Consider the following 25406-nt stretch of genomic DNA (forward strand, 5'->3'; position numbering starts at 1 on the left):
CCTCCGCTCCTCATGCCTGGGCTTGGACCCAGATGGTCCACCGATCCTCTAAGGCAGCTGTGGCTGCTGTGGGCGCTGGCCTTCCACCTCGCGCTTCATCTTCTCCATCACCCTGGGTTTCTCTACCAGAGCGGCGAAGTCCTTGATGGACAAGGGAGCTACCATCAAACGGATGTCACCGCGAAGCCCATTCTCGAACTTCCTGCATCGCCACTCCTCATCGAGTGGTAGGGTGTAGAAACGGCTGAGGTGTTTGAACCTCTCAGCATACTCAGTGACAGTCTTCCCTCCCTGGGTCAACTGGAGGAACTCCACCTCCTTGGCGTATCGGATGCTGTCCGAGAAGTACTCGGAGAGGAATCTATCCCTGAAAGTTTCCCACATCACTGGCTCATCCCTCTCCTCCAGGATGGATCGGGTGCTGCTCCACCAATGCTCTACCTCCCCCGTGAGCATATACACAGAGAACGCCAACCTGTTCTCTGCAGGGCACATCTTCGCATCATAGATGCGCTCCAGGTCCTTCAGCCATTGGTCTGCGGCGTCAGGATTAGTCTTCCCGTCGAACTTCGCCGGGTGGTGTTTCAGAAAGTCCTCCAGGCTCCACTCCCTGACTGCAGGTCGTGGTTCGGGACCAAACACAGGGGCAGCAGCCCTGTTCTCCTCCAACTGGCGGAGGGCCTCCATGTGCTGCCGATGAGCATCCTCAGCAGCTACTCTCGCAGCCTCCATCTGCTGCATCACAGCCTGCTGCTGCTCAAGCGACGCCGCCTATCGTTGCATGGATGCCTCATGCTGCTGCATCATCGCAGCACTCTGCTACGTCATAGGTGCTACCATCGCCTCTATGGCTCTGGAAACGCAATTAAAGGAAACGCCACACGTGATATAGCATAACAACGCAGTCCGGGGGTTCCCAACATCACCCCTACAAAACTAGGCACACCACGATGCCAACAAAAGTAGGATAGCTGTTTAACTAAAAGTTACAATCTAAAAACCACGAATACAGGGGCCATAGCCCTAAAGAAAACACGAAATAAAGAAGTGTGAGATCCAGCCCAGATGGCTAAGTAGCGGAGTCGCCATTCCCTTGTTGCCCATGAGAACCTCGCCCATCTGCTCCCATCAACCAAGTTGATGATCATCGCAAGAGAGAACAGCCACATACATCACAACCATGCAACAAAACGGGTAAGCTAGAGCCAACAACATATTCATCATGTAGTCAAATATATTTTCCTCATCTCATATCCACATAGCAACCAAACATGTTATGACTCTTCATTCAATACACTACGACTCGACTCGACTCATCCGGATACGTATAACTTGGTCGGATTCAGCGTCGCACTTGTGGTGAATACCCCTGCTCGACTCTGAGCTGCTCATCTCCGAGCTATGTGTTACAAGTGTTACGATGAATCAAATCTCCCTCACCACAAGGTTAGCCCTTAATGAATTTCAGGCCTCCTGCTACTCTCACCACAAGAGTCAGTCTGCTCTAAGTGAGACTAACTGGCCCCTTAGAGTGTCAGGATGCAGTCCTTACCTTGAATCCTTACCTAGTTATACAGATGGGGCACCACCATGGGCACCCACTAACAGGGGCCATGGAATTACGTCCGGACCACTGAAGCGCAACCCCAGAGGTCTCACCTAGAGACCTCAAGGAATTTACACGCTGACACGGACTAACAGTCATAATTCAACAATAAGAGAATATTAACACCACATTTACATTTCCATACCAATCCCCTGAGATTAATTCCTCATACGCGTCAGATTTCGAATCCATACCTCGGATCATCACCACCCCATGAATCTAGGGTCTCATCTCATATTAATCACGTATTCCTTTAGTTCCAATCCATTCATTCATTCCACATGTCAAAATCATACCCAACCCGTCATACGTCGTTCATAACTCATGCCAAACATGCAGAATATTCTATTATATACATATCCATCATTACACAATCATACTCAACCAAGATAAATTCCTCGGGAACCATCAAACATCCAAATCACAACACTGTCTCGCCCAGCACCTCGCTCAGGCTGAGGGGTCTCGCTCAGGCGAGACATGCTCGCTCAGGCGAGCCTCCTCCTCGCCTAGGCGAGGGCACAAGAGCAGAAGCATGAGCAACGCGGGATCTCGCTTAAGCGAGATCCCTCTCGCCTGGGCGAGTTGCCTGCTCGCTCAAAAGTTGAGCGAGCCGCCTGGGCGACTTTTCGCGCAGGAGCTCTAGGCGAGCTCCCTGTTTCATCTCGCTTAGGCGAGACTGACTCGCTTGGGCGAGATTAACAGGTCTCGCCACTGTTCTTCACTGCACAGCCATGTTTTTTTGCGACCGAATAACACATACAAAGTATTTTCACACATCAAAGCGGCAGATCCAACCATACAATCAACAACCAACGCAAAAACAGTTCTAAAAAGACTCGAGATTAGAACCCTAACTTCCCGTACCTGGAAGAGGGCTAACGGAGCTTCGACACGGGACCTCGGAGTGCACCAACCCAAGGATGGCTCGCAGAACTGGCAGGACAGCGAAAAAAAATCAGGGAAACTGAGTCAACAGAGGCTTGTTAACTGGAAATATGAAACAAGGCAGCGAAAAGGGAATCAGTACGGCTGGGGGAGACACTTACATGGAGTAGAAGCCCCTTTAGCTTACGTGACAGTCGAACGGAACCCTAGCGGAAGTGAAAGGCGGCTGCAGCTCGAGGCAAGGGCAAACTTTTCTGAAAATGGTAGAGTACATTAGGTTTAGGGCAGACCTAAGGACTTATACTGTGGGCCGGCCTTTAGGCCCAATACTGTAGGGCAGCCCACTAACTTTTAGGGCTCAGAAAAGAAATGGGCCTTACAATTGCAAATTGAAAACAATGTTTCAGAAGTTGGTTTTACATTTTTTCAGTGTTGGAAATTGAACTCTATTAAGAAAACGCTGATAAGTGAGGATAAATACTTGAAGAAAACTATGGTGGAAAAGTGGGTTGGACCCGACGGTCAAGCCTATCAAAACGGGGCAGATTAGGTTGTCATTTTCAACCCGACAACTCATCACTGTTAGAAAAAAATATTTTAGCCACCGACGAAATTGGTGGCTAAGGGTGTTAGCTACCAAGTTTAGTAATTTAAATTTTTGTTATTTTGCTTCAAGTTATTTATAATTTTTTTGTTTTAAAATTAAAAAATAAATAAATCTAGTTATTTAAATTTTCATTTTTTTGTTTCAATTTATTTTTATCACTCTTTTATTTTATAATCATTAATCCATTGTCAAACAAACCTCCCTTTATTTAGTGTTTTTTTTAGAGAGAATGATGTTTAGTAATTGGTACATTCCTACAATTACGTCCTTGTGAAATTCGACATGGGTTAGCTATACTGCATAAGTTTAGTTAATTTGTTAAACTTTGATTAATATTTTGTGCGATAAAAAATGTTGTAATCAAGGTTAATGAGAACCAAAATAAAATGAAAAAGGAAACAAAAAAAGAAGAAAAGAAAGGAAAAGGGCAAGTCTCCACAAGAGTGTTACTTGCCCATAAAAGGAGAGTTGGTCGCTTTTCTCCGCATTCTCCTTTAAGGTAGAGCATAAGATTAAACTTATGAAACCTCTTCCTCTCTTCCCTCTCCCCTTACATGCACAACCCAAGAAAGTGGGACAAGGTCCTAACCATAAAGGGAGAAAAGATAGCATTTTCAAGGCTAGGGGTTGGGTAAGACCTCATGGGAGGAAGGAGAAATTACTTCATCAATGAAGTCAAATTCAATCAAGAAGGGCTCCAAGAATTTGTGGTTAAATTCTCTCAAAGATGAGGAGGATGATGAGTCCCCAACCCCTACTAAAGATGAAAGAAGGAGTTTAAGGAAAATAAACATGTTTAGGAGAAAAGTTTATTCACATTCTTTCTTTTACTAGGTTTAGTTTTTTTATTTTAAAATAAAACTTATGTTTGTTTCTTATGTTTTGGAGGTTGCTAGGTTGCCATCTTGTAAAGGAATGAAAGGCTTATGAGGGGTATAGTCCAAGGGAGTGTACTTGTAACATCCCAGTCGAATATTACTATTTTAAATAAAATAAAATGAAGCTAAAATAAAATGCATTTAATAACCAAAGCTCTTTCCCAAAATGCGGGAAAATTTCAAACTTTATTAAAAATACTAAAAGACAAAATTCATAAATGCGTTCAACGCCTACAAATATAAAACAATTTATAGTAACTGATTACAAAAATAATCCATAAAATCAATAAAATAATTCCATGTAAAAATTCCCATGCTGACCCCACTCCGACTCTAAGTATCCACGTGCTCACCTGCATCAACATCTGCTCTCATGTAACGAGTTATATGATCATCGCCAAACACACACAGATATGGTGAGCTCAAAATAAAAACGCATTACAAGGTACATTATAATAACAATTAAAAACCCCTAACACTTCTACTACACTCAAATCCGGACCCAAACTTTCATATCTTTCTTTGGACGCCTCTTGATTCTACACCCTTTGATGAGTACACTGATCGATCTTTGTTGCACGAGTGTATACTCGCCCCTCCGACTGCAGGCCACCACCTAATAGTCCACACACGGGAATAAATTGCCACGACCACAATCTACGACACCAAGTTGAGTTCCCCAAAACGAACCGCAGTCCGTAGTTGTCCCCAGACTACCAAACTCAATCAGTTACACTGAAGAGGGCAATCTTCCGGAACTCCGCCGTACGAGCCACAATCTCGCACACTCCATTGAACTTTCAAAACCACCAAGCTACAACCTCGAGTTGCCACGTGTTATCCCAATACAAGTTACACTCGTAACTAGGCCCCCAGCAAAGCATCGCATCAAGATCGCTATCCAAAGCTGTGTAGAATCCCTCGTGTAATCCATTACTGCATCCTAAACCGCCTAGCACAACATCCACGTCGCTAAGTTAACTCGCGTTCTAGACCACCTGACAGAACACTTGGCGTCGCCAGGCACCAACCCACTGGATTTTGGTCCAAGCCCAGTTCTACAACACACTACCTGGCAAAACCACTTTCGTCGCCAAGCGCCAACTCTTGGGTTTTACTCTAGAGTTCACTTTGTAGCTTATCTCTTGACAGTTTACACTGTTCCGCCAAACGCTACACCAGTAACTGGTAATTTATTGGTATTTGGCACTCTAGAATAGGTTCCAACGAACCTATTTACACAGGAGACTCAGTGCACGAAAAACATGCATCCATGACAAGTAAATACACTTTCATATCATTAAGTTAAACTCAACTACACAATATCACATGGTCATACATCAAACACAACCATATTCTTACTTTTATACATTCCAGAGAATCATAATAAATCCACATAAAGCTATTAAAACAAAGTGTTATACCCAACACACAATCCTGCACAACCAAACAATATACAAACCAGGAAAAACACATAACCATTGTCCCAAAATATCGCACGGGCAATAAAATAGTAATAACGAAAATAATAAAAAAACAACAACAATAAAAATAATGATAATAATAATAATAATAATAAAATGAAACAATATAAATAAAAAAATAATAATGAAAAAAATAATAATAAAATAAAATGAAACAATAATAGTAAAACAATAATACTAATAAAATAAAATAATAATAATAAAATAATAAAAATAAAATAAAGCAATAATAATAAATAATAATGATAACAAAATCATAAATAAAATAAAACAATGATAAAATAAAAATAATAATAAAATAATAGTAAAATAAGATAAATAATAATAATAATAATAAAGATAAAAATAATTATAAAATAAAATGAAATGAAAATAATAATAATAAAAAAAAATAGTAATAATATTAATAATAAATATAATAACAAAATAATAATAATAATATAAATAATAATAATTATTATAATAATAATAATAGTAATAAAACGAAATTTTAAAAATAAAAATAATAATGAAAATAATAATAATAATAAAATAAAATAAAACAATAATAATAAAGCAGTAATATTAATAAAATAATAATAAAAATAATAAAATAATAATAATAATAAAATAAAACAATAATATAATAATAAAATCATCAATAAAAAAAACAATGATAATAATAACAATAATAATAAAATAAAAGTAAAATAAAATAAATAAAATAATAATAACAATAATAATAATAAAGATAATTATAAAATAAAATAAAATGAGAATAATAGTAATAATAATGATAAATAAAAATAATAATAAAAATAAAAATTGTAATACAAATAATATTAATAATAATAATAAAAATAAAAATAATAATAATAATAATATAAATAATTATAATAATAATAATAATAATAAAATGAACTTTTAAAAATTTAAAAATAATAATGAAAATAAAAATAATCATAAGATAAAATGAAACAATAATAATAAAACAAACAGTAATATTAATAAAATAAAATAATAATAAAAAAAATAATTATTATGATAAAATAAAACAATAATAATAAAACAATAATAATGATAATAAAATCATTAATAAAACAAAACAATGATAATAAAAATAATATAATAAAATAATAGTAAAATAAAATAAGATAATAATACTAATAAATATAAATAAAATAAAATAAAATGTAATTAATAATAATAATCAAAATAATAGCAATAATAATAAAAATAAAAAAATATAGTAATTGTAATAATAATAGTAAAATAAAATAATAATAATAATAATAATAAGAATAATAATAATAATAATAACAAAAATAACAATAATAATAATAGAAATAATAATAGTAATAATAATTATAATTATAGTTATAATAAAATAATAAAAATAATAATAGTAAAATAAAATAATAATTATTATTATTATAAGAATAATAATAATAATAATAATAATAATAATAATAATAATAATAATAGTAATAATAAAAAATAATAATAAGGGTAATAATAATAATAATGGTAAAATAAAATAAAATAAAATAAATAATACGAATAATAAGAATAATATTAAGTGTGTCGTATTTAGAAGAAAAACTCTAAATATCTCATCAAGCCAAAAAGAAGAATTATGATAATCCTAACAATGATTGGGTCACAAAGAGAACTCAATACAACGGAAACCACAAGTACACACATGCTCTCTCTAAAACCACATACGACAAACATCAACAAGTTAAACGATACAAGAATTTGATTCAGGAGAAAGCTTTCATGCATCAATATATAACATAATTACATATAATATCATTAAAATAAGAAATGGCAGCTCCCTAACTTGGAATTCTAGCTCCAAAAGTACTCCTAGAATCTTTCCTTACACTATAATTAATCTCCCATTTGATCTCCACCCTTGGGCACTCCTTCCAGCCTTCTAACACTTTCCTAAGTTCCGTTTTTAGGGTTCTAAATCTCCCTTTTGGTAGCCACACAAAAATGCCTTCCCAAGAGCACGACTCTCCTCCCTTTCATCCATTATTAGCCTTATTAATTATCCCTTAATTACCCAAAACGAAAATAACAATTAACACCATTAACATGTGAGTTCATTTAAGTGTAACAGATTATTTCATGCCTCTTTGGTTTCTCTAACGGCTACTGGGGTTTATAGATTTTCCTTAACATTGCAGAACCATTACACCTTTAAGATTATATTATCACACACCATGATCAAGCATATTACACCTCTAAGTGCTCTCATAATAGTTAAGTACTCTTAACCACTTGAGCTACCATTGCTCATTGTCTTCTCTATCCATATTAATGAACATAGGGATTCCCGCCATTGCATTTATTAGATAAATATTTATTTATTTATTTAATTTTCTCGAGTCTTACCGTACTTACCATATCCTGTTTTTCTAAGAACCTTAGAAGTGGAAAGGAAAGCATCTAGAAGGAGGGTACCATGTGGACACTTGGAGGAGAGAGCTTCCTTTTTGACGATTTTGCAATGATTGAAGGGATATTCTCCACACAAGGACATCCCACCTCATTATTAGGCTTCTAGAAAGATTCATTTTGTATTACCTAGTTTTCATTCTCCTTTTGCTATATAGTCCTTCCCATCTTTGTTCAATTGCTTACGACCACTTCTAAAGGATTGATTAGTGTTAATTTAAGACACCTAAGTGTGCTTTTGTGAGTTTTTTTTTCTAGTGAAAATGTTCCCTTCTAGTGAGAATGTTACAACCACTTATCTTGGGTAGCCTAGTACCTCATGTGGTGTGCCTCATTCCATCCCTTATCCCTTTCTATTCTCTTCCATATTTTGCTTATTTCAGCTTGAATTTACCGATGGAAATAAATACGTTAGTAAATTCGATATTCGGACGAATTTTAAAATTTTTATTACTGACAAATTTTACCAACGAATTTATTCTCGTCGATAAAACCCATCGATAATACAAATTTCAATTACCGACAAATATTTCCGACAACAAAATTCGTAACAAAATTAGTTTGTAATTGCACACTTTAAAATCCACCCATAATTGATCCAATCAAATATTTTATTATTTATTTATTTTTTGTGTTAATTAATTAATTCATTTAAATTTATTGATAAAATTAATTTTAATCATAGGAAAATATTTATCCTCATTTTTCTTTCTTTTATAATATAATTTTTTATCACTATTAATTTTGATATTTTATTATTATTGTAATTATTATTTTAATTAATTATGTAATTCATTTGAATTTTATTGATAAGTGTAAATTTTATTATAGAAAAAAAATTATCCAAATTTTCTTTCTTTTATAATGTAAATATAAGATATTTATCTTACTAATAATTAATTAATTCATTTAAATTTTATTAATAAAAATAATTTACTTATAGGAAAATATTTATTTCAATTGTTTTTCTTTTATACTATAAGATTTTTATCACTATTAATTATTAATATTTTATTATTTTTCCAGGTTTTGTGTCAATTAAGTAATTTATTAATTTATATTTTATAGATAAAAATAATTTTAATTATGGGAAAACTGGTTTCTCAAATTTTCTTTTTAATTTTTAGTTGATTAATTAATTAATTTATTTAAATTTTATTGATAAAATAATTTTAATTATAGGAAAATATTTATTTCAAAAACAATTTCTTTTATAATATATGTAAAATTCTAGAAAATGAAATTTTAAAATTAATAGTGGTTTAAAAATAGTGAGACTCGATTATTTTAATGTTAAAAGGTTTTAGTATAAATAGTTTTGTTATAAACGAGTTTTATTATTTTAAAATCACACCATCTCTTTAGAAACCACTTTTCTAGAGTTCTCTTACTTCTCTCTAGAAGTTCTCACCTTCTGTTCATCTGTTTGAAGATCGGAGACCGTTAGGGTGATCCTCTTGGCGAACTCTTCCTTTCTATCCGATTAGTTTCTTTAACCGTGTAAGTTGAACTTCTGCTCATTTTCTTATGGGTCTTCTTTGTCCTTGCTTGCATGTGACCCTACTTTGGTTGCATGTGACGTTTTAATCATCAATATGAATCTCTGTTGGTCAGTGATCGTAACGATAGGTCTTGATCGCTCTTATGTTGTTCCTAGGTATAGATAGAGCGTCTTGTGGAGCAATAGGTGTTTTGGTGTTCCTTGAGTATGTTGAGTTGTTTGGCTAATTGAGCCGCTTTGTCAGGTAAGGGAAGCTGGTATTATTTTGCTTTGTAGTGTTTTTTTAAATTAATGAATGCATGTTGATGAATTTGATGTGTGATGAGTATGGTTATTTTTGCTTGAATGGTTTGGATTATGTTTCTTAGAGCTGAATTCACAAGTTGTGGAAATATCCACTAGTTACATGTGGAATTCGCTATTTGAATTATGCTTGTCGTAGTTGAATCCACAAGTTGTAGAAATATCCACTGGTTAACTATGGAACATGTTGGTGTGAATTCTGCATCCTGGAGACAAATCCACAAGTTGAGGAAAAATCCACAGGTTACTTGTGGAACCTTCTGTTTGTTTCTTCACCTTTAACATGACTTGTCATCCCCCCTATATCATACGTGACATTTGTGTTTTTCTTTGTGTTTATGACGTTTTACTAGCTGATCTTGAACATTGATGTTACTGAGTGATTATTGCATGAAATTATGAAATAATATATGTCAATATGATGAATGAGCTGTGTATGATTGTTTGGTATGCGGAACTCAATGTGAGATTATGTTTTATGAATAAGTGATGAGGTTATGAGTATAAAAGAGAATCAGTGGAACGAAATAGTTAAATTTGGATTGCATCTTTGTTTTGAAGTGTTTAATTATGAGGAAGTGTGATGATTGTAAGAGAGTGGAAGTGGATCTTAATGGAATGGAATGAGAAAAGTCAATTTGAATTGTTTGTTGCATAAGGGTTGTGCTTCTAAGGAAGAAATGCAGTCCTCACTAGTTAGTTGTTATGCATTGGCTAGGGATATGTGTTGGTCAGAAGCTATCCTATACTCTACCAAGCTTACAAACTCATATAGAGTGTTGTGGCCTAGGTGGTGAGAGTTGAATGAAATTCTTATGGCATGATCAGGAGTGGGACCACTAATCTGGCGATGCCATAAGTAACTTACCCTGTCTAGAGAAAATTGATTCATGTTGGTTAGGCCAAGTGGAGCTAGGGCCTTTGCTGCAATCCACTTTTCGCTAAGCCAAGTGGAGCTAGGGCCTTTGCCACAATCCACTTTTATGACAGATGCACAATTTTTGTGTTTGAGTCAATGCATAAATCCGGATAATAAGTCTAGAGAGTTTGAAATTATATGTTTGGTATTTCTTTTTATGAATGCTTGAAATATGCTATTTTATAATGTAACAAATTTAACTGTTATATGCTTATTTCTTTTATAAACTAGCTTACCCTTGCACTTTGTGTCTCTTGTTGTTTGTCTTTCTTTTGTGATGATCACCTATTCGATGGGAGCAGATGAGGTTGCAGGTTTATAGGCACCTTTAGAGGATGAGGAACTATCTATTAGGCTAGTGAAAGGTTTTTGGGAGTTGTAGTAAATGGTTAGCATGTGTATAAAACTTGGTTGATTTTAGTTGGTTTGTATAAATGATATATTTTTTAAGTCCTATCTTCTATAAGACTATATTAATATATTTTATACAATGGATAATCTATTTTGAACACTATGATGAAACATCATAATTTATTAATTTTTTTTAGTTGCTGAAATAGGGATGTTACAATATTATTTTTTTATCACTTTTAATTATTGATATTTTATTTGTCTTTTAATTTTTGTGTTAATTAATTAATTAAGTCATTTAAATTTTAGTGATAAAATTAATTTTAATTATAGGATAACATTTGTCCCAAAATTTTTTCTTTTATAATATAAAATTTTTATCACTATTAATTATTTATATTTTATTATTCTTTTAGTTTTTGTGTTAATTAATTGATTAATTCATTTAAATTTTATTTACAAAGATAATTTTAATTATGAAAAACATTTATCTCAATTTCTTTCTTTTATCATATATTATTTTTATCACTTTTAATTATTGATATTTTAATTAAATTCATTCATTCAGTTTATTTATTTAAATATCTATTATTGTATTTTACTGTTTGAAACTAGGGATGACAAAAATATTTGTGTCCGTGGATATCTGCAGATAAATTCCGCAATGGATAGTTGGTACCCGCATGTATTCGTTACTCGCAGGTAATGTGTATTTTAATACCCGTTTATAAACGGGTCGGGTGCGAGTAACATACTATTCGTACCCGCGAGTATCCGTTACTCGCAAAAAATTAAAATTATGTTTTATGAATTTAAATTTAATTAACAATAAATTTTAATTCATATTTTATTAGATTAAATTTAATTAAAAATAAATTTTAATTCATATTTTATTAGATTAAATTTTATTAAGATTAAGATTAAGATTAAATTGAATTAAATTAAATTTATATTTTATTTAACACTTTTTTGTAATTTTATTTAAATTTAATTTTAAAAGTTTATAAAATATATTTTTTTAAATATTTGTGGGTATCCCCAAGTACCCAAGGACATTAAAATACCTACAAATATTTTTATGTTGCGGGTCGGATTGCTAGTAGGCACTATCCGTACCCGATCTGACCCGTTGTAATCCCTATTTAGAACCTTCTAGTATTCTCACGTTCTCACTACCCAACTTGTGACATATTTTAAGTGAAACTCCAAGGCTGAATCTTAGCCAAATGACTAGGTATCTTCCAAATTACTAGGTATGTGTCAAATTATATAATTTTTAAATTATTTCAAATCATGTATATGATTTGCCTACCAACATATTTTATCATAATTAGTTTTAAAATCTATTAAAAATTCTAATTTAAATGTTGGACCTATTCATTACATATATATCAAGGACGATTATGATATAATGACTCCTCTACTATCTAAATGTATAAAATTAGGGATGTCAAAAAAATTCGTATATGCGGGTATCTGTAGATAAAACGAGCAGCAAGTAGGAAATGAATATTGTAAATGGATATCTACAAGTAAGGGTACAAATATTTTTTATACGCACATGATAACGGGACATGTATAGATATCATAGTATCCATATACGTGGATACTCGTACTTGCTATACTCTAATTTAAATGAAACAAAAATAAAAAATGATTAAGACATTAACTCGTTGTTTTTGAATGAGTTATTTTTTATCAATTGATTTTAAAAAAAATATTCATTTCTTTGTTTGAAATTTATGAATGTTATATATTATATTTTTATTTGAATTTTATGGTTAAAATATGTTGTTAAATATTTTTTTTTCTTTTGTAAATACACCGTGAATATCCATGAATATTAAAAAAATATGCGGGTACCCGCATAATGGATACTTTCATGGATATGGAGATGGGTACATGATAAATATTTATCTAGTAGGTAGAATATATAAGAGTTACTACTCGTACCTTACTTGTCCAGTTGACATTCCTATACAAAATGTTAGAAATGAGATGTTGTTACTAGAGAATGAATTTTATGACAAAAAAAAATCAGAAAACAAAATATTAAGTGACATGCATAAAGGTATCAATGTTACATATCTACCAAGTCAGATAAAGTATTGACACAATACAAAAATAAACACATCGATTGTCAATAATGATATTTCATTATGTTATATATATATATATATATATATATATATATATATATATATATATATATATATATATATATATATATATATATATATATATTAATTATTGTGTTGATCCATGAAAACAATGTTCTAAATCAAACATGCATAAACTTTTCATGCAAGCATTCTACATGAATATTCTCTGTGTCTCAATAAAATTACACTAGACAAATTAAATAAATGGTAGTTCATAAGTGAGATTTATTTATAAATTCTTCACTTAATGAACTTATCTCAGTTAAGGAGAGCCTACATTTTATACCCTCTTTTAAGAGTAGAAAAACATAAAACACCTATCTTATTTTGTAAGTCAGGAGTGATGGTTTAATAATACTCATGAAAGCTACGTGTGACTTAATGTTAAAAGACTAATTACATTCTTTATGTCAAGGAGATATAAAGATATAAAGGGGATAATCTAGAGTCGCTTTGTGTACTCGTGTAAGAAAAAAGTGGAAATTGTTGTAATTCATTTATCATAGTTGAGTTCTTAAGGTTTTATTGATAGAGAACTACACTTACGTCATGTTGATTAAACCAATGTAAAACAATTCTTTACTAAACCTTCTATCACGTGCTTATACTAGTCAACCTATCTATCCATTCATAGGATTTATGAAAGTGATTTTGAAAGAAAATTGAACCAGTAGATGTTGGCCCTTAGATTGCCTACCCATACCATTTTTCAACTAGCTTTTGAAATTCTTTTTAGAGGAATATATTAAAGTCCCTCTTATAAATATAACATGTTATTTCAATTTAAATTGATCTCACCTTTTGTTATAAAAACAATGCTTTAATATTGCTTCGGTTTTGTTTTGGTTTTTAAAACAGGTAAGTTTTTCTGTTTTGATTTTGATCATTATAAAATTTATTTTAACTGTTGAGCTGTCACAAAGATCCACCACGGGCCATGGGAAGTTTAGCTCATTTCAAACCCTCTCTCCACCTATAAATAAATGTTTCCTCCACACCTCTCATTCTTCTCTCTTCTTTCTTCAAACTCTATTCTCTTTCCATTCATTTTTTTTTTTGTTATCGTGGGTTACTTATTCTTTCAAGAGTACTTTCTTACTAGTTTTGAGATCCTCGAAAAATCTACAACACACCACGAATAAGTCCTTAAGGGTAGTGAATTTACATGTCTCAGAAAATGCTTTTTTGTTCATGATTTGTTAGCTGTTACAACAATTTTAAGGACTTATGGCTGAAAATTACAATAACAACTCTACTCCGAATAATGAAAACATTTTTGGAACTCAAATGTCTTTGCAAAACCATTTCCGAATGTATCAAATATTAAGGTATTCTCTAGACAAAACTTTCGGTGTTGGCAAGAACGTGTATATACCCTTTTAGACATGTATGGAGTAGTTATTGCTCTCTTAACTTCAAAACCTAACTCTAATGCTCGAGCTAAAAAAATTTAAGATTTGACTCATGCGAACATGGTATACTGACACACCTTACTTAGTGCGTTGTCTAATGACTTGTTCAATGTGTACTGCTCATATAAGGAAGCAAAACAAATTTGGGATTTTTTGATACTCAAATGTACTGCTAAAGACGTCGTCCGACAAAGATTTGTCATAAGGAATTACTAGGAGATGATTGAAGATAAAGACATCAAGATTCAAATCAATGAATATCCCAAGCTACTTGAAGATATCAAAGCAAAGAACATACTTATGCGTGATGAATTTGTTTTAGAACTTCTGATCGAGAAACTATTATCATCCTAGACTGACTATAAACAACAACTGAAACATTGACATACACAAATGACACTTCAAGAGATCATTACACACATCATAATTGACGATACCAATAGGAAGGAGTGTGCTTTTGCAAGGGCCAAAACATTATTTGCAAAGGAAATGTGGTTGAAGACAAACTTGCTTCAAGAGGGTACAAAAAAAAAACTTGGTCACAAAAAGAAAAATAAAATTGAAATTCCCGTCCCAATGGATCTAAACCCACCTTTAAGAAAAAGGGTAATTGCTTCGTATATGGGAAGCTAGGCCATCATGCACTTCAATGCAGTCGTAGAGCAAGAAATGACAATCTTCATAAGGCAAATATAGCCTAAGGGGAAGACACATTTATGCAAACAAAAGTGTTTTTACCTCCTACACTAGTGTAGGGCACGAAAAAGAAAATGTTTATCTTGGTGATTCCAGGACAACTCCTGTCCTAGGAAAAGAAAAGGTTCTTTTAAAACTCACATCTGGGAAGACTCTGGCCTTGAGTGATATGCTACATGTACCCTCTATTAGAATTAATCTAGTCTTTGTAGCACTATTGGGAAAAGTGAGGGTGAAGTATCATTCGAATTTGAAAATATTGTAATGACAAAAACTAATGTTTTTTTAGAAAGGGATATTGTGATCAAGGTCTCTTTGTACTTAATATTTCAAAAATTATGATTGAATCATGTTCTTCTACTAATATCGTTGACTCATATGATATGTGATATGCTAGATTACGATATGTGTAGAATCTAAAATGACAAAGATAAATCAACAACAAAACAAATAAAAATGCAAGTAATTAATATATAATCTGTAATAGATAAAAGTAAAATGTGTATCTAAATACTACAATTCAAATAATAACACTAAGATTGATATTAATATGATAATAATAACACTAATATTATTTAAAATAAAAATACAAATAATAATAATAATTATTATTATATTAATATTAATACTAATGCTAATTATTAATTTTTAAATTTAAATGGTTATTGATAATAAAAAAACTACATTTTAGTTTTATTATTTTACTAATTTTAGTAACTACTTTTTTGGATTCAACTAATTATTCAAATGTAAAACAAACCAACAACAAAACAAATAACAATGCAAGTAATTAAAATATAATCTCGTAGTATATAAAATAAGATGTGTATCTAAATACTACAATCCAAATAATAAAAATAAAAATAATAAAAATATAATCTTGTGTCAAAACTGTAACATCCCATTTTAAATAGATAATTCCAATTTAAATAAACCCCACATATATTAAATATTCAAAGAATGCGGAAAAACGGAATATGACGAACACATTACCCCAACATATCCATAACAAAAGGAAGAGGCTCCACCGGCCTAAACTAGGTACAAAAACTCACCAAGAGCGAGAGAAACTACTACTACTACTACAAAAACATCAATCATATCTCATGCCAAGCTCATTACCAATTCATTAGTTCACACCTATAACATTCACGGTACATTGCCTCGCTCAAACAAGAGTTCTCCGCCTGAGCGAGAGCTCGAAGGTGAACCTAACTCGTTTTCTGCAAGTCTCGCCCGGGGAAAAACAGGCTCGCTTGGGCGAGTTCGTCAGTTTCTCGCCATTGTTTTCTTACGCTGCCACAAACATAGATTCCAACCAACATGCCAAAGCATTTCATGCATTCACGAAATCACACCAACCATAGAATCGTAAAAATAACAGCAGGACAACCAAAACTTAAACCACACAGATAATCCTAGCTTCCCTTACTTGGAAAGGGGTTATATGAGACTTCGACACTAAACCACGAAGCACATCGACTCTAGAACCAGACTTGCAAAAGTGAGCGAAACCAAGGTCAAGCTGAACGCGAATCTGAGCATACTTTGAAACCCTAGCAGAGGTTATGTGGAGAGAAAAAGGGTGAGTTAGGGCACTGGTTTTTTGAATGCCATGCAGTTGAGGGACCTTTGGCTGCTTTAGGGGTCTTGGCACCCTATGGGCCAGCCCTTTAGGCCCTACAGTGAGGCAGCCCTTAACATTAGGGCACTCAATAAAAGTGGGCCTTACATTCTTCCCAACAACAAAAATTTTCGTCCTCGAAAATTCTCCAATGGGGTAGGAAGAAAACTAGGTTTTCCTCACGCCCTCCGACAACCACCGCCTCGACATGACAGATTTGATGACTCCAACACCTATAGCCACTAGAAACTTTGCCTTTGTGTTATACGATATGTGTTCAGCAATGTAGATTGGTTTAGTCACTGCACTCGAACTAACTTCCAACTTGCAACCTTAACATTGAATTGCTCCTTCATACCTGCCCCAACTAACTTGTATCTGATATACTGACTCATCCACCATATGCTCTCCACTACCCCTCATGTCACTATAAGTCTCAAACTAAAGCATGTTCGTCATCAGTTCCCAACACCTCGTTCACTCCCTTATGCATCACTCCACTGACTTGATCACGATGGAGTTTTAGCCTACTGCCTCACCATCAACACTCTTGACCACTTTTATGTATAACGGCGCTCATAACCTCTTGCCTCCTTTACTGACTTCCACCAATGGTAGCAGGGTCCACAACCAAGTCATTCCATTTCCAAATTAAGTTTTCATCTGTTACAACCACCAAATTCATTTTGGCATCTCATCTTCATTTTACTAACTTTTAATCATCATTCCCCAAAAGCCTTAGAACCATGTCTTCCTTGACTTGAAATTTCTAGTGTGATATATACCTATAAACTCTAAGATACTTCTCAAACTAAGTTTTTTTGAATTGCTTTTTCTCCAACCTTGTTGAAAGACTCACTAGTTCTAGTCAGATGACTAGACTAATGAAATATCCTCACCCATTCTCTTCCTAACCCAAACACTTATGTTTCTCAATAAACTCTCACTCTCACCCCATCAAATCGAGGATCTTGAATTCCCTTCTCTGACTGAACATCTACTCTTGCTTTCTCACTTCCAAGTTGGCACCCTAACTTAAAATTATAACTCAAACCATCTCCTACTTCTCTTGTATAACTTTCTCTGAGTAACCCCATAATTCCAACTCTAAATGATCACTGAACATCCTCACTTGATACTCATAAGAACGACACTTTCGTTGTTTATGAAGAACTGGGTGTCATAGTAATCATTAAGTCATGAGTAAGATAGTTCTTTCCACACACCTCTTACCCTTCATAGGTATCACTTCCCACCATCCCACTGCGCTACTCTGATCACACATACAAGTCACTCATTCGTTCACTCAAAACGATGTTCCTCCCGCGTCTACCGTGACAAGGAAATAATCATCGCTGAGAAACCTTCCTCCAAAACCTCTACGGAACCTGCAAAACTCTTTGGACTCACCTTTTTATAGTCTTAACGTCCCATTTTCTCAACATCGTATCCATCCCTTTATAAACCATATGTCCTACTAGACACTACAACCTTTGTCAATCCCCTTTCTTGCCCATTCCAAAGACTTTGTTCACACTTGGAAACTGGCCGCTAAACCTTAACGGTATAGTAGGCATGTTTGAGATTGACTTACCTTCACCACGTTTCTACTCTTTACAACCATAGGCCCGAAAGGCCAATCCTCTCTTATCCAACGCTTTCCCTTGAACAATCTATTCCACCACTACCTCTCCTCTAATGTTCACCAAACTTGCAGTCATGCTTGTGATTATAATTAGCATAAGCCACTACTTCTCCAACATCTCCTCCACTTCCGTATTTACTTCAAACTCACAATAGTAACCATTCCATTAGGAACTATTGTCACAAGTTCTTCCTCAGACACCAACGCAGAAGTGAACCCCACCACACCAAGGTCAAAACTCTAGTACTTGTTTTCAGAACACGTCTATAATCCTTTTACCATTTAGATCCCTTTCTTCTATTATTCACTTTCCTTCGTCAGATGTTTTTGATTCACATGAAGCTCTGCCCCCACTATTTAGCTTGATCCATACTTCATACACAATCACTGACTCATCTCTTTTTAATCTAAGAACACCACCCCGTTGGTTGTCCCAGCCCATCAAAGCGAGATTGAGAAAACAATGGATTCACCCTTGAGACTATTTTCCAACCTTGCAAAGGGAATAATTTGAATTGGGTTTGAATTTAAATACTTTGATCACCACGAAGGCACCACACACTCGAGCGGGCCTCCACTTGGTCGCAATTGTAGCAAAAACCATCATCTCGATCGTGGCCCCTTCTTAAAGACAACCATGACTCCTTTACCATACTGGCGACACCAAGGAGTAGACGATCCCAAGAAATTCGGCTCTTAGTCCAAGCATCACTTCGTAAGGTGCATTTCTGGAGGAGATTATTCGTGCTAACCACTTTAGCATCAACCATCGTAGACACCATGTCATCCACTCAAAACATTTCTTCCCGCTCCCTCTATCATTGTGCCTCGACATCAGTTGGGTTGTCCTTCCATACGAGAATAACCTTTAAAGGTGTTTCCCTCCTTCTGGTACGTGAAATCTTCCACTTATACCCAAGGTCAGATGTCCTACTCATGAGAACTACTATTCCTTGAAACATCCCACTATCGGTTTGAAAAGACCCATCCTCACCTGCTAACTATTAACACAAGTATGAATTCCTTATGCCACTTCTTCCTTAACCATAAATTGTTCTTTCCCTAACTTAGGAACGTCATCTTTCCCGACTGATCAATGAACCCTTCTCCATCTCAGCCTCTCACTAGAGGTTTACCATCTTTTTGCACTTCAAGGTCTCCTCCTTTCTTAGTTTTCTGGTTGTCAAGCAATCTCTCCACTTTTTGCGATCTAAAATTTGCCAATTGTCCCTCTTCCACTACTCCAAGAAGCACTAGGTGTGACCATATGACCATATTCAATGACACTTCTCCTAACACTGTATGCATTTTCCATGACTCTGAACTTCAACATTGTCGGAATGTAGAATCAAGTTGACTTCCCTCAAACGATGTGGCACTTGCATGCACTAATACCTTTCAGTGTTCTAAATCTTTGAATTCAACTTCATTTAGAAAACTTGTAGTATTTGTTTCCGAGAGTCTATCCTTAAAGTTCCCTTTGACCAAACGTTATTTTGTGAACTCTAGCATCTTTCTCCGGTTTATTAACCCAAAACTTAGCCTTCCTTGCTCAATTACATACATCAACTTCCTATCTCGGAGGCAAGACGTTGTCTCAAAGCCTCCATCCAACACTTGTAAAGGTGAGCAGACCAAGTTGGCATTCAATCTGCATTCCCTTATCTCCGTAGACACTAGCCACAAAGCACAAAGGTGCAACAAGGTAAACTACTTCATACAAAGCAACACTCTATCCCTTACAGACAACCAACCCTTTTGTCTGTCACCTTTCTTTCCCCAAACCATTAGAATTAAGAACAGAAAACAACCTTTAATCTAGTCATGAGTGTGCACCCTCATTACTTTATCAAGGCGTTCTCTGTTCTTAAAACTTTTGGTTTCACTGACAAACTCGACTAGACATGACTACTTACACCTACGAGGCATGACAAACCCACAACCTCAGGTCATCCTAAGGATGAACTGCTCTGATACCATTAATGTAACATCCCATTTTAAATAGATAATTCCATTTTAAATAAACGTCACATATATTAAATATTCAAAGAATGCGGAAAAACGGAATATGACGTACACAGTACCCTAACATATCCATAACAAAAGGAAAAGGCTCCACCGGCCTAAACTAGGTACAAAAACTCACCAAGAGCGAGAGAAACTACTACTACTACTAAACTCCAAACATTGAGGCCCCCATCGTGAGCCTGATAGTCGTCCATGATATCATCAAACTGTAGCATCTCTATTATTACCACTGCCAGAGGTTATCACATCTGCTCACATCAACAAGGTTAATGATCATCGCAAAGGAAGAAACCACACACAATTATACAAACAAGCAAAAGGGTAAGCTAGTGTAACAAATCCTTACATTATAACACTCAGCAGGTAAATTCAAAACCAAACATAATTAACATATATCCACACATGATATACCCAAACCACTTAGGGCTTTTAGACTTGACTATCCGGATACATACGATGAGGCACCACCACCAAACTGTGGAATTACGTCCTAGAAGTGAGGCATCACCACGAGGCCTTCGCGGAATTACATCATTACATGAGGCACCACCACGAGACCTCCGTGGAATTACGTCTTGGCCTTGAGGCACCACCATGATACCCCCCGTGGAATTACGTCCTTATGTTGGGGCACCACCATGAACTCTCACCCCGAGGTTCATGGAATTAAGTCCGATAACTGAGGCACCACCGTGAACTCCCTCTAGGAGGGCCCACGGAATTATGTCCATATGATGAGGCACCACCACGAGCCCCACTACAAGGGTCATGGGATTACGTCCTACACAAGCCTTACTTATACATAACCAACCAATCATGAAGTTCCTATGCATTCCATTAACATGTCATTTAGTATACATGACCAACCATCAATCATATCTCATGCCAAGCTCATTACTAATTCATTAGTTCACACCTATAACATTCACGGTACATGCATATCCACCCCCTTATATATTATAAATCATTTACCCAGCCAATCAACAACCAACATCATTCATGAAACAGAGAACAACAAGAACCCAAGTTAGGTCTCGCTCAAACCAGGAACCCTCGCCTAGGCGAACAAGTCCTTTCGCTCAGGCGACAAGCCCTCGCTTAGGCGAGACTTCAAACAGCGGAAAGTGTAAATTACGCGAGTTCTCGCTTAGGCGAGCCCCTCTCGCCTAAGCGAGACCATCCCTCACCCAAAAGCGAAACCCCCCTCGCCTGGGCTAAAATGCAGCGATAAGTCAAGATCCCCACACGGTCTCACTTAGGCGAGCCCCTCTCGCCTGAGCGAGACATTGCCTCGCTCAAACAAGAGTTCTCCGCCTGAGCGAGAGCTCGAAGGTGAACCTAACTTGTTTTCTGCAGGTCTCGCCCGGGGCAAAACAGGCTCGCTTGGGCGAGTTCGTCAGTTTCTCGCCACTGTTTTCTTACGCTGCCACAAACACAGATTCCAACCAACATGCCAAAGCATTTCATGCATTCACAAAATCACACCAACCATAGAATCGTAAAAATAACAGCAGGACAACCAAAACTTAAACCACACAGATAATCCTAGCTTCCCTTACCTGGAAAGGGGTTATATGAGACTTCGACACTGAACCACGAAGCACAACGACTCTAGAACCAAACTTGCAAAAGTGAGCGAAACCAAGGTCAAGCTGAACGCGAATCTGAGCATACTTCGAAACCCTAACAGAGGTTTTGTGGAGAGAAAAAGGGTGAGTTAGGGCACTGGTTTTTCAGAATGCCTTGCAATTGAGGGACCTTTGGCTGCTTTAGGGGTCTTGGCACCCTATGGGCCAGCCCTTTAGGCCCAACAGTGAGGTAGCCCTTAACATTAGGGCACTGAATAAAAGTGGGCCTTACAAAAACTGAAATAATATTAATAATACTAATATTATTTATGATAAGTATAGTACTAATAACCATAAATAATAATAATAGTACTAATGCTAATAATTTCACTATTAATTTAAGTATTAATTTTCGTATATTATAGTTAATAATTTTTCTAATTACTTCTTTACTCATAATAATAAAAATAATAATATATAATAATAGTAATAACTATTTTTTTGAATTAATTAATCTAATGTAATGATAAATCAACAACAAAAGAAATAAAAAAGTGCAAGTAGTTGAAACATGATTATGTAGTAAATATAATATCTTGTATTGATAAAAATAATAATAATACACAACTACATATATAGAGATACATGGTCTCCTATTTTGTTTTTACAATTATATTCTCTAATAATCATATATAATCATAATATTAATAATATTATATGTTAATATTGTTGATAATACTAATAATAATAACAATAATAATAACAAAAATAATTTTACTATTACTAATGATGTTAATAATTTTTATAATAACAAAATATAATAGTAATAATATTAATAGTAATATTAATAATTTCACTACTAATTTAAGTATTAATTTTCGTATATTATAGTTAATAATTTCTCTAATTACTTTTTTATTATTCATAATAATAATAATAATAATAATAATATATAATAGTAACATATAATAATAATAATTATTATTATTATATTAATATTGGTTATAAGTTTATTACTATCACTACAAATAATATTTATAATAATAATATTATTAATAATTACAAATAATAATAATTATAAAAATATTAAAAATAATAATATTACTTATAGTTGAGATCATAAATAAATGAAAAAATAAAAACAAAGTGGTTTTTGTAGGATTTGAATCCGGATCCTTTTGTTACACAGTTTTAAAATGACAAAAAAACTAAATTTTATGACACTTGTCAATAAAAGAATATGGGTAATGTAGTAATTTTGGTGGTATCTTTTTTTCTTAATAGATGTAATAGATAGATGTAATAGATTTAAACTAAAATTAAAAAGACTCTTAAATATATTTTTATCAATAAAATAAATTAAAATGTATGTAAAAAAATCGTACAAACACATACAATTCCATCATTTTACAAACAAAAATGAATTTACTATTAATATTAAAAACCCAAAATATAATTTGGCCAATTTATATCTATATTGAAATTTTTTGTCTCTTTTATGTATGAATTGATTGCTGCGTTTGCATCATGGAGGACCACTGTTGTAACATCCCATTTAATTATTAAAGGAAATTAAAGGAAATGTCACGCGATAAAGGTACATCAGCGTAGTCTTAAGGTCCCTAACACAACCCCTACCAAAACTAGGGACACCACGATGCCAACAAAAGCAGGATAACCGTTTACTTAAGAGTTTACAGATCCAGTAACGACGAAATACAGGGGCCATAGTCCTGAAGAAAAACACAAAGGAAACTATAGTCCTATCCACACGGACTAGGCAGCGAAAACTCCATCTCTATGCTGACCTCTGGAACCTCGCCCATCTCCTCCCATCAACCAAGTTGATGATCATCGCAAGGAAGAACAGCCACATACAACACAAACATGCAACGAAACGGGTAAGCTAGAGCCAATCAACATATTCAACATGCAATGAAATATATTTTCATCATCTCATCCACATAGCAACCAAACATGTTATGACTCTTCATTCAATACACTACGACTCGACTCGACTCATCCGGATACGTATAACTCGGTCGGATTCAGCGGATGCTTGCACTTGTGTGGATACCTCTGCTCGAACCTGAGCTGCTCGATCCTGAGCTATGTGTTACCAGTGTTACGATGAATCAAAATCTCTCCCACCACAAGGTTAGCCCTTAATGAGTTTCAGGCCTCCTGCTACTCCCACCACAAGAGTCAGTCTGCTCTAAGTGAGACTAACTGACTCCTCGGAGCGTCAGGATGCAACCTTACCTTGAATCCTTACCTAGTTATACAGATGGGGCACCACCATGAACACCCACTAACAGGGGCCATGGAATTACGTCCCGACCACTGAAGCGCGACCCCGGAGGTCTCACCTAGAGACCCCAAGGAAATTACACGCTGACACGGACCAACATTCATAAATCAACAATAAGAGAATATTAAATTATATTTTCAATTCCATATCAACCCTTGAAGTTTAATCCTCATATCAATCACATCCCAAATCCATACCTCTGATCATCACCACCCCAATGAGTCTGGGGCCTAGCCTCATATCAATATCATGTTCCTTTAGTTTCAAACCGCATGCTCATTTCACATGCTAAGTCTCATACCAACCCATTCATCCACAATTCATGAATCATGCCAAACATATACTTCATGCTCCATTACATACATGTTCATCATCATACAATCATATTCAACCAACATGGATCACTCGGGAAACATCAAACATCCAAAACACAGCACGGTCTCGCCCAGCATCTCGCTCAGGCTGAGGGGTCTCGCTCAGGCGAGACGTGCTCGCTCAGGCGAGCCTCCCCGTCGCCTAGGCGAGAGTACAAAAAAAAACAAGGGCATGGCAACACGGGATCTCGCTTAAGCGAGATCCCTCTCGCTTGGGCGAGTTGCCTGCTCGCTCAAAAATTGAGCGAGCCGCCCGGGCGACTTTTCGCGCAAAAAACTTAGGCGAGCTCCCTGTTTCATCTCGCCTAGGCGAGATGGACTCGCTTGGGCGAGATTAGCAGGTCTCGCCACTGTTCTTCGCTGTACCGCCATGTTTTCCGGCCAAACCACACATGCAAAGCACTCTCACACATCCAAACGACAGATCCAACCGTACAAACAACAAATAACTCATAAACAGTTCAAAAGGGACTCGAAACTAGAACCCTAACTTCCCGTACCTGGGATTCAAGCTAGCAAAACGCTCCGACAAGCCCTCGCTACCGAACGTACGAGCACCGCAGCTTCAAGGAACGAACGGGAGAAAAGGAGTAGAGGATAGCTT

At 34.9% G+C, this 25406-nt stretch overlaps 1 protein-coding gene across 1 annotated transcript; it reads right to left on the reverse strand.

Moving 5' to 3' along the window:
* Nucleotides 1-48: 48 nt before the first annotated feature.
* Nucleotides 49-4354, reverse strand: LOC146885669 (uncharacterized). Its single transcript, XM_085675042.1, has 3 exons — nucleotides 4333-4354; nucleotides 2474-2542; nucleotides 49-614 (listed from the first exon to the last, which is right to left on the reverse strand). Exons 1-3 carry the CDS (start codon nucleotides 4352-4354, stop codon nucleotides 49-51), a joined length of 657 nt encoding a protein of 218 aa, XP_085531168.1.
* Between the last annotated feature and the right edge of the window lie 21052 nt (nucleotides 4355-25406).

The sequence above is a fragment of the Vigna unguiculata genome, chromosome 6 (genome assembly GCF_037176805.1).
Source record: "Vigna unguiculata cultivar grain cowpea cultivar isolate G323 ecotype 2 chromosome 6, ASM3717680v1, whole genome shotgun sequence".
Lineage (NCBI taxonomy): Eukaryota > Viridiplantae > Streptophyta > Magnoliopsida > Fabales > Fabaceae > Vigna > Vigna unguiculata.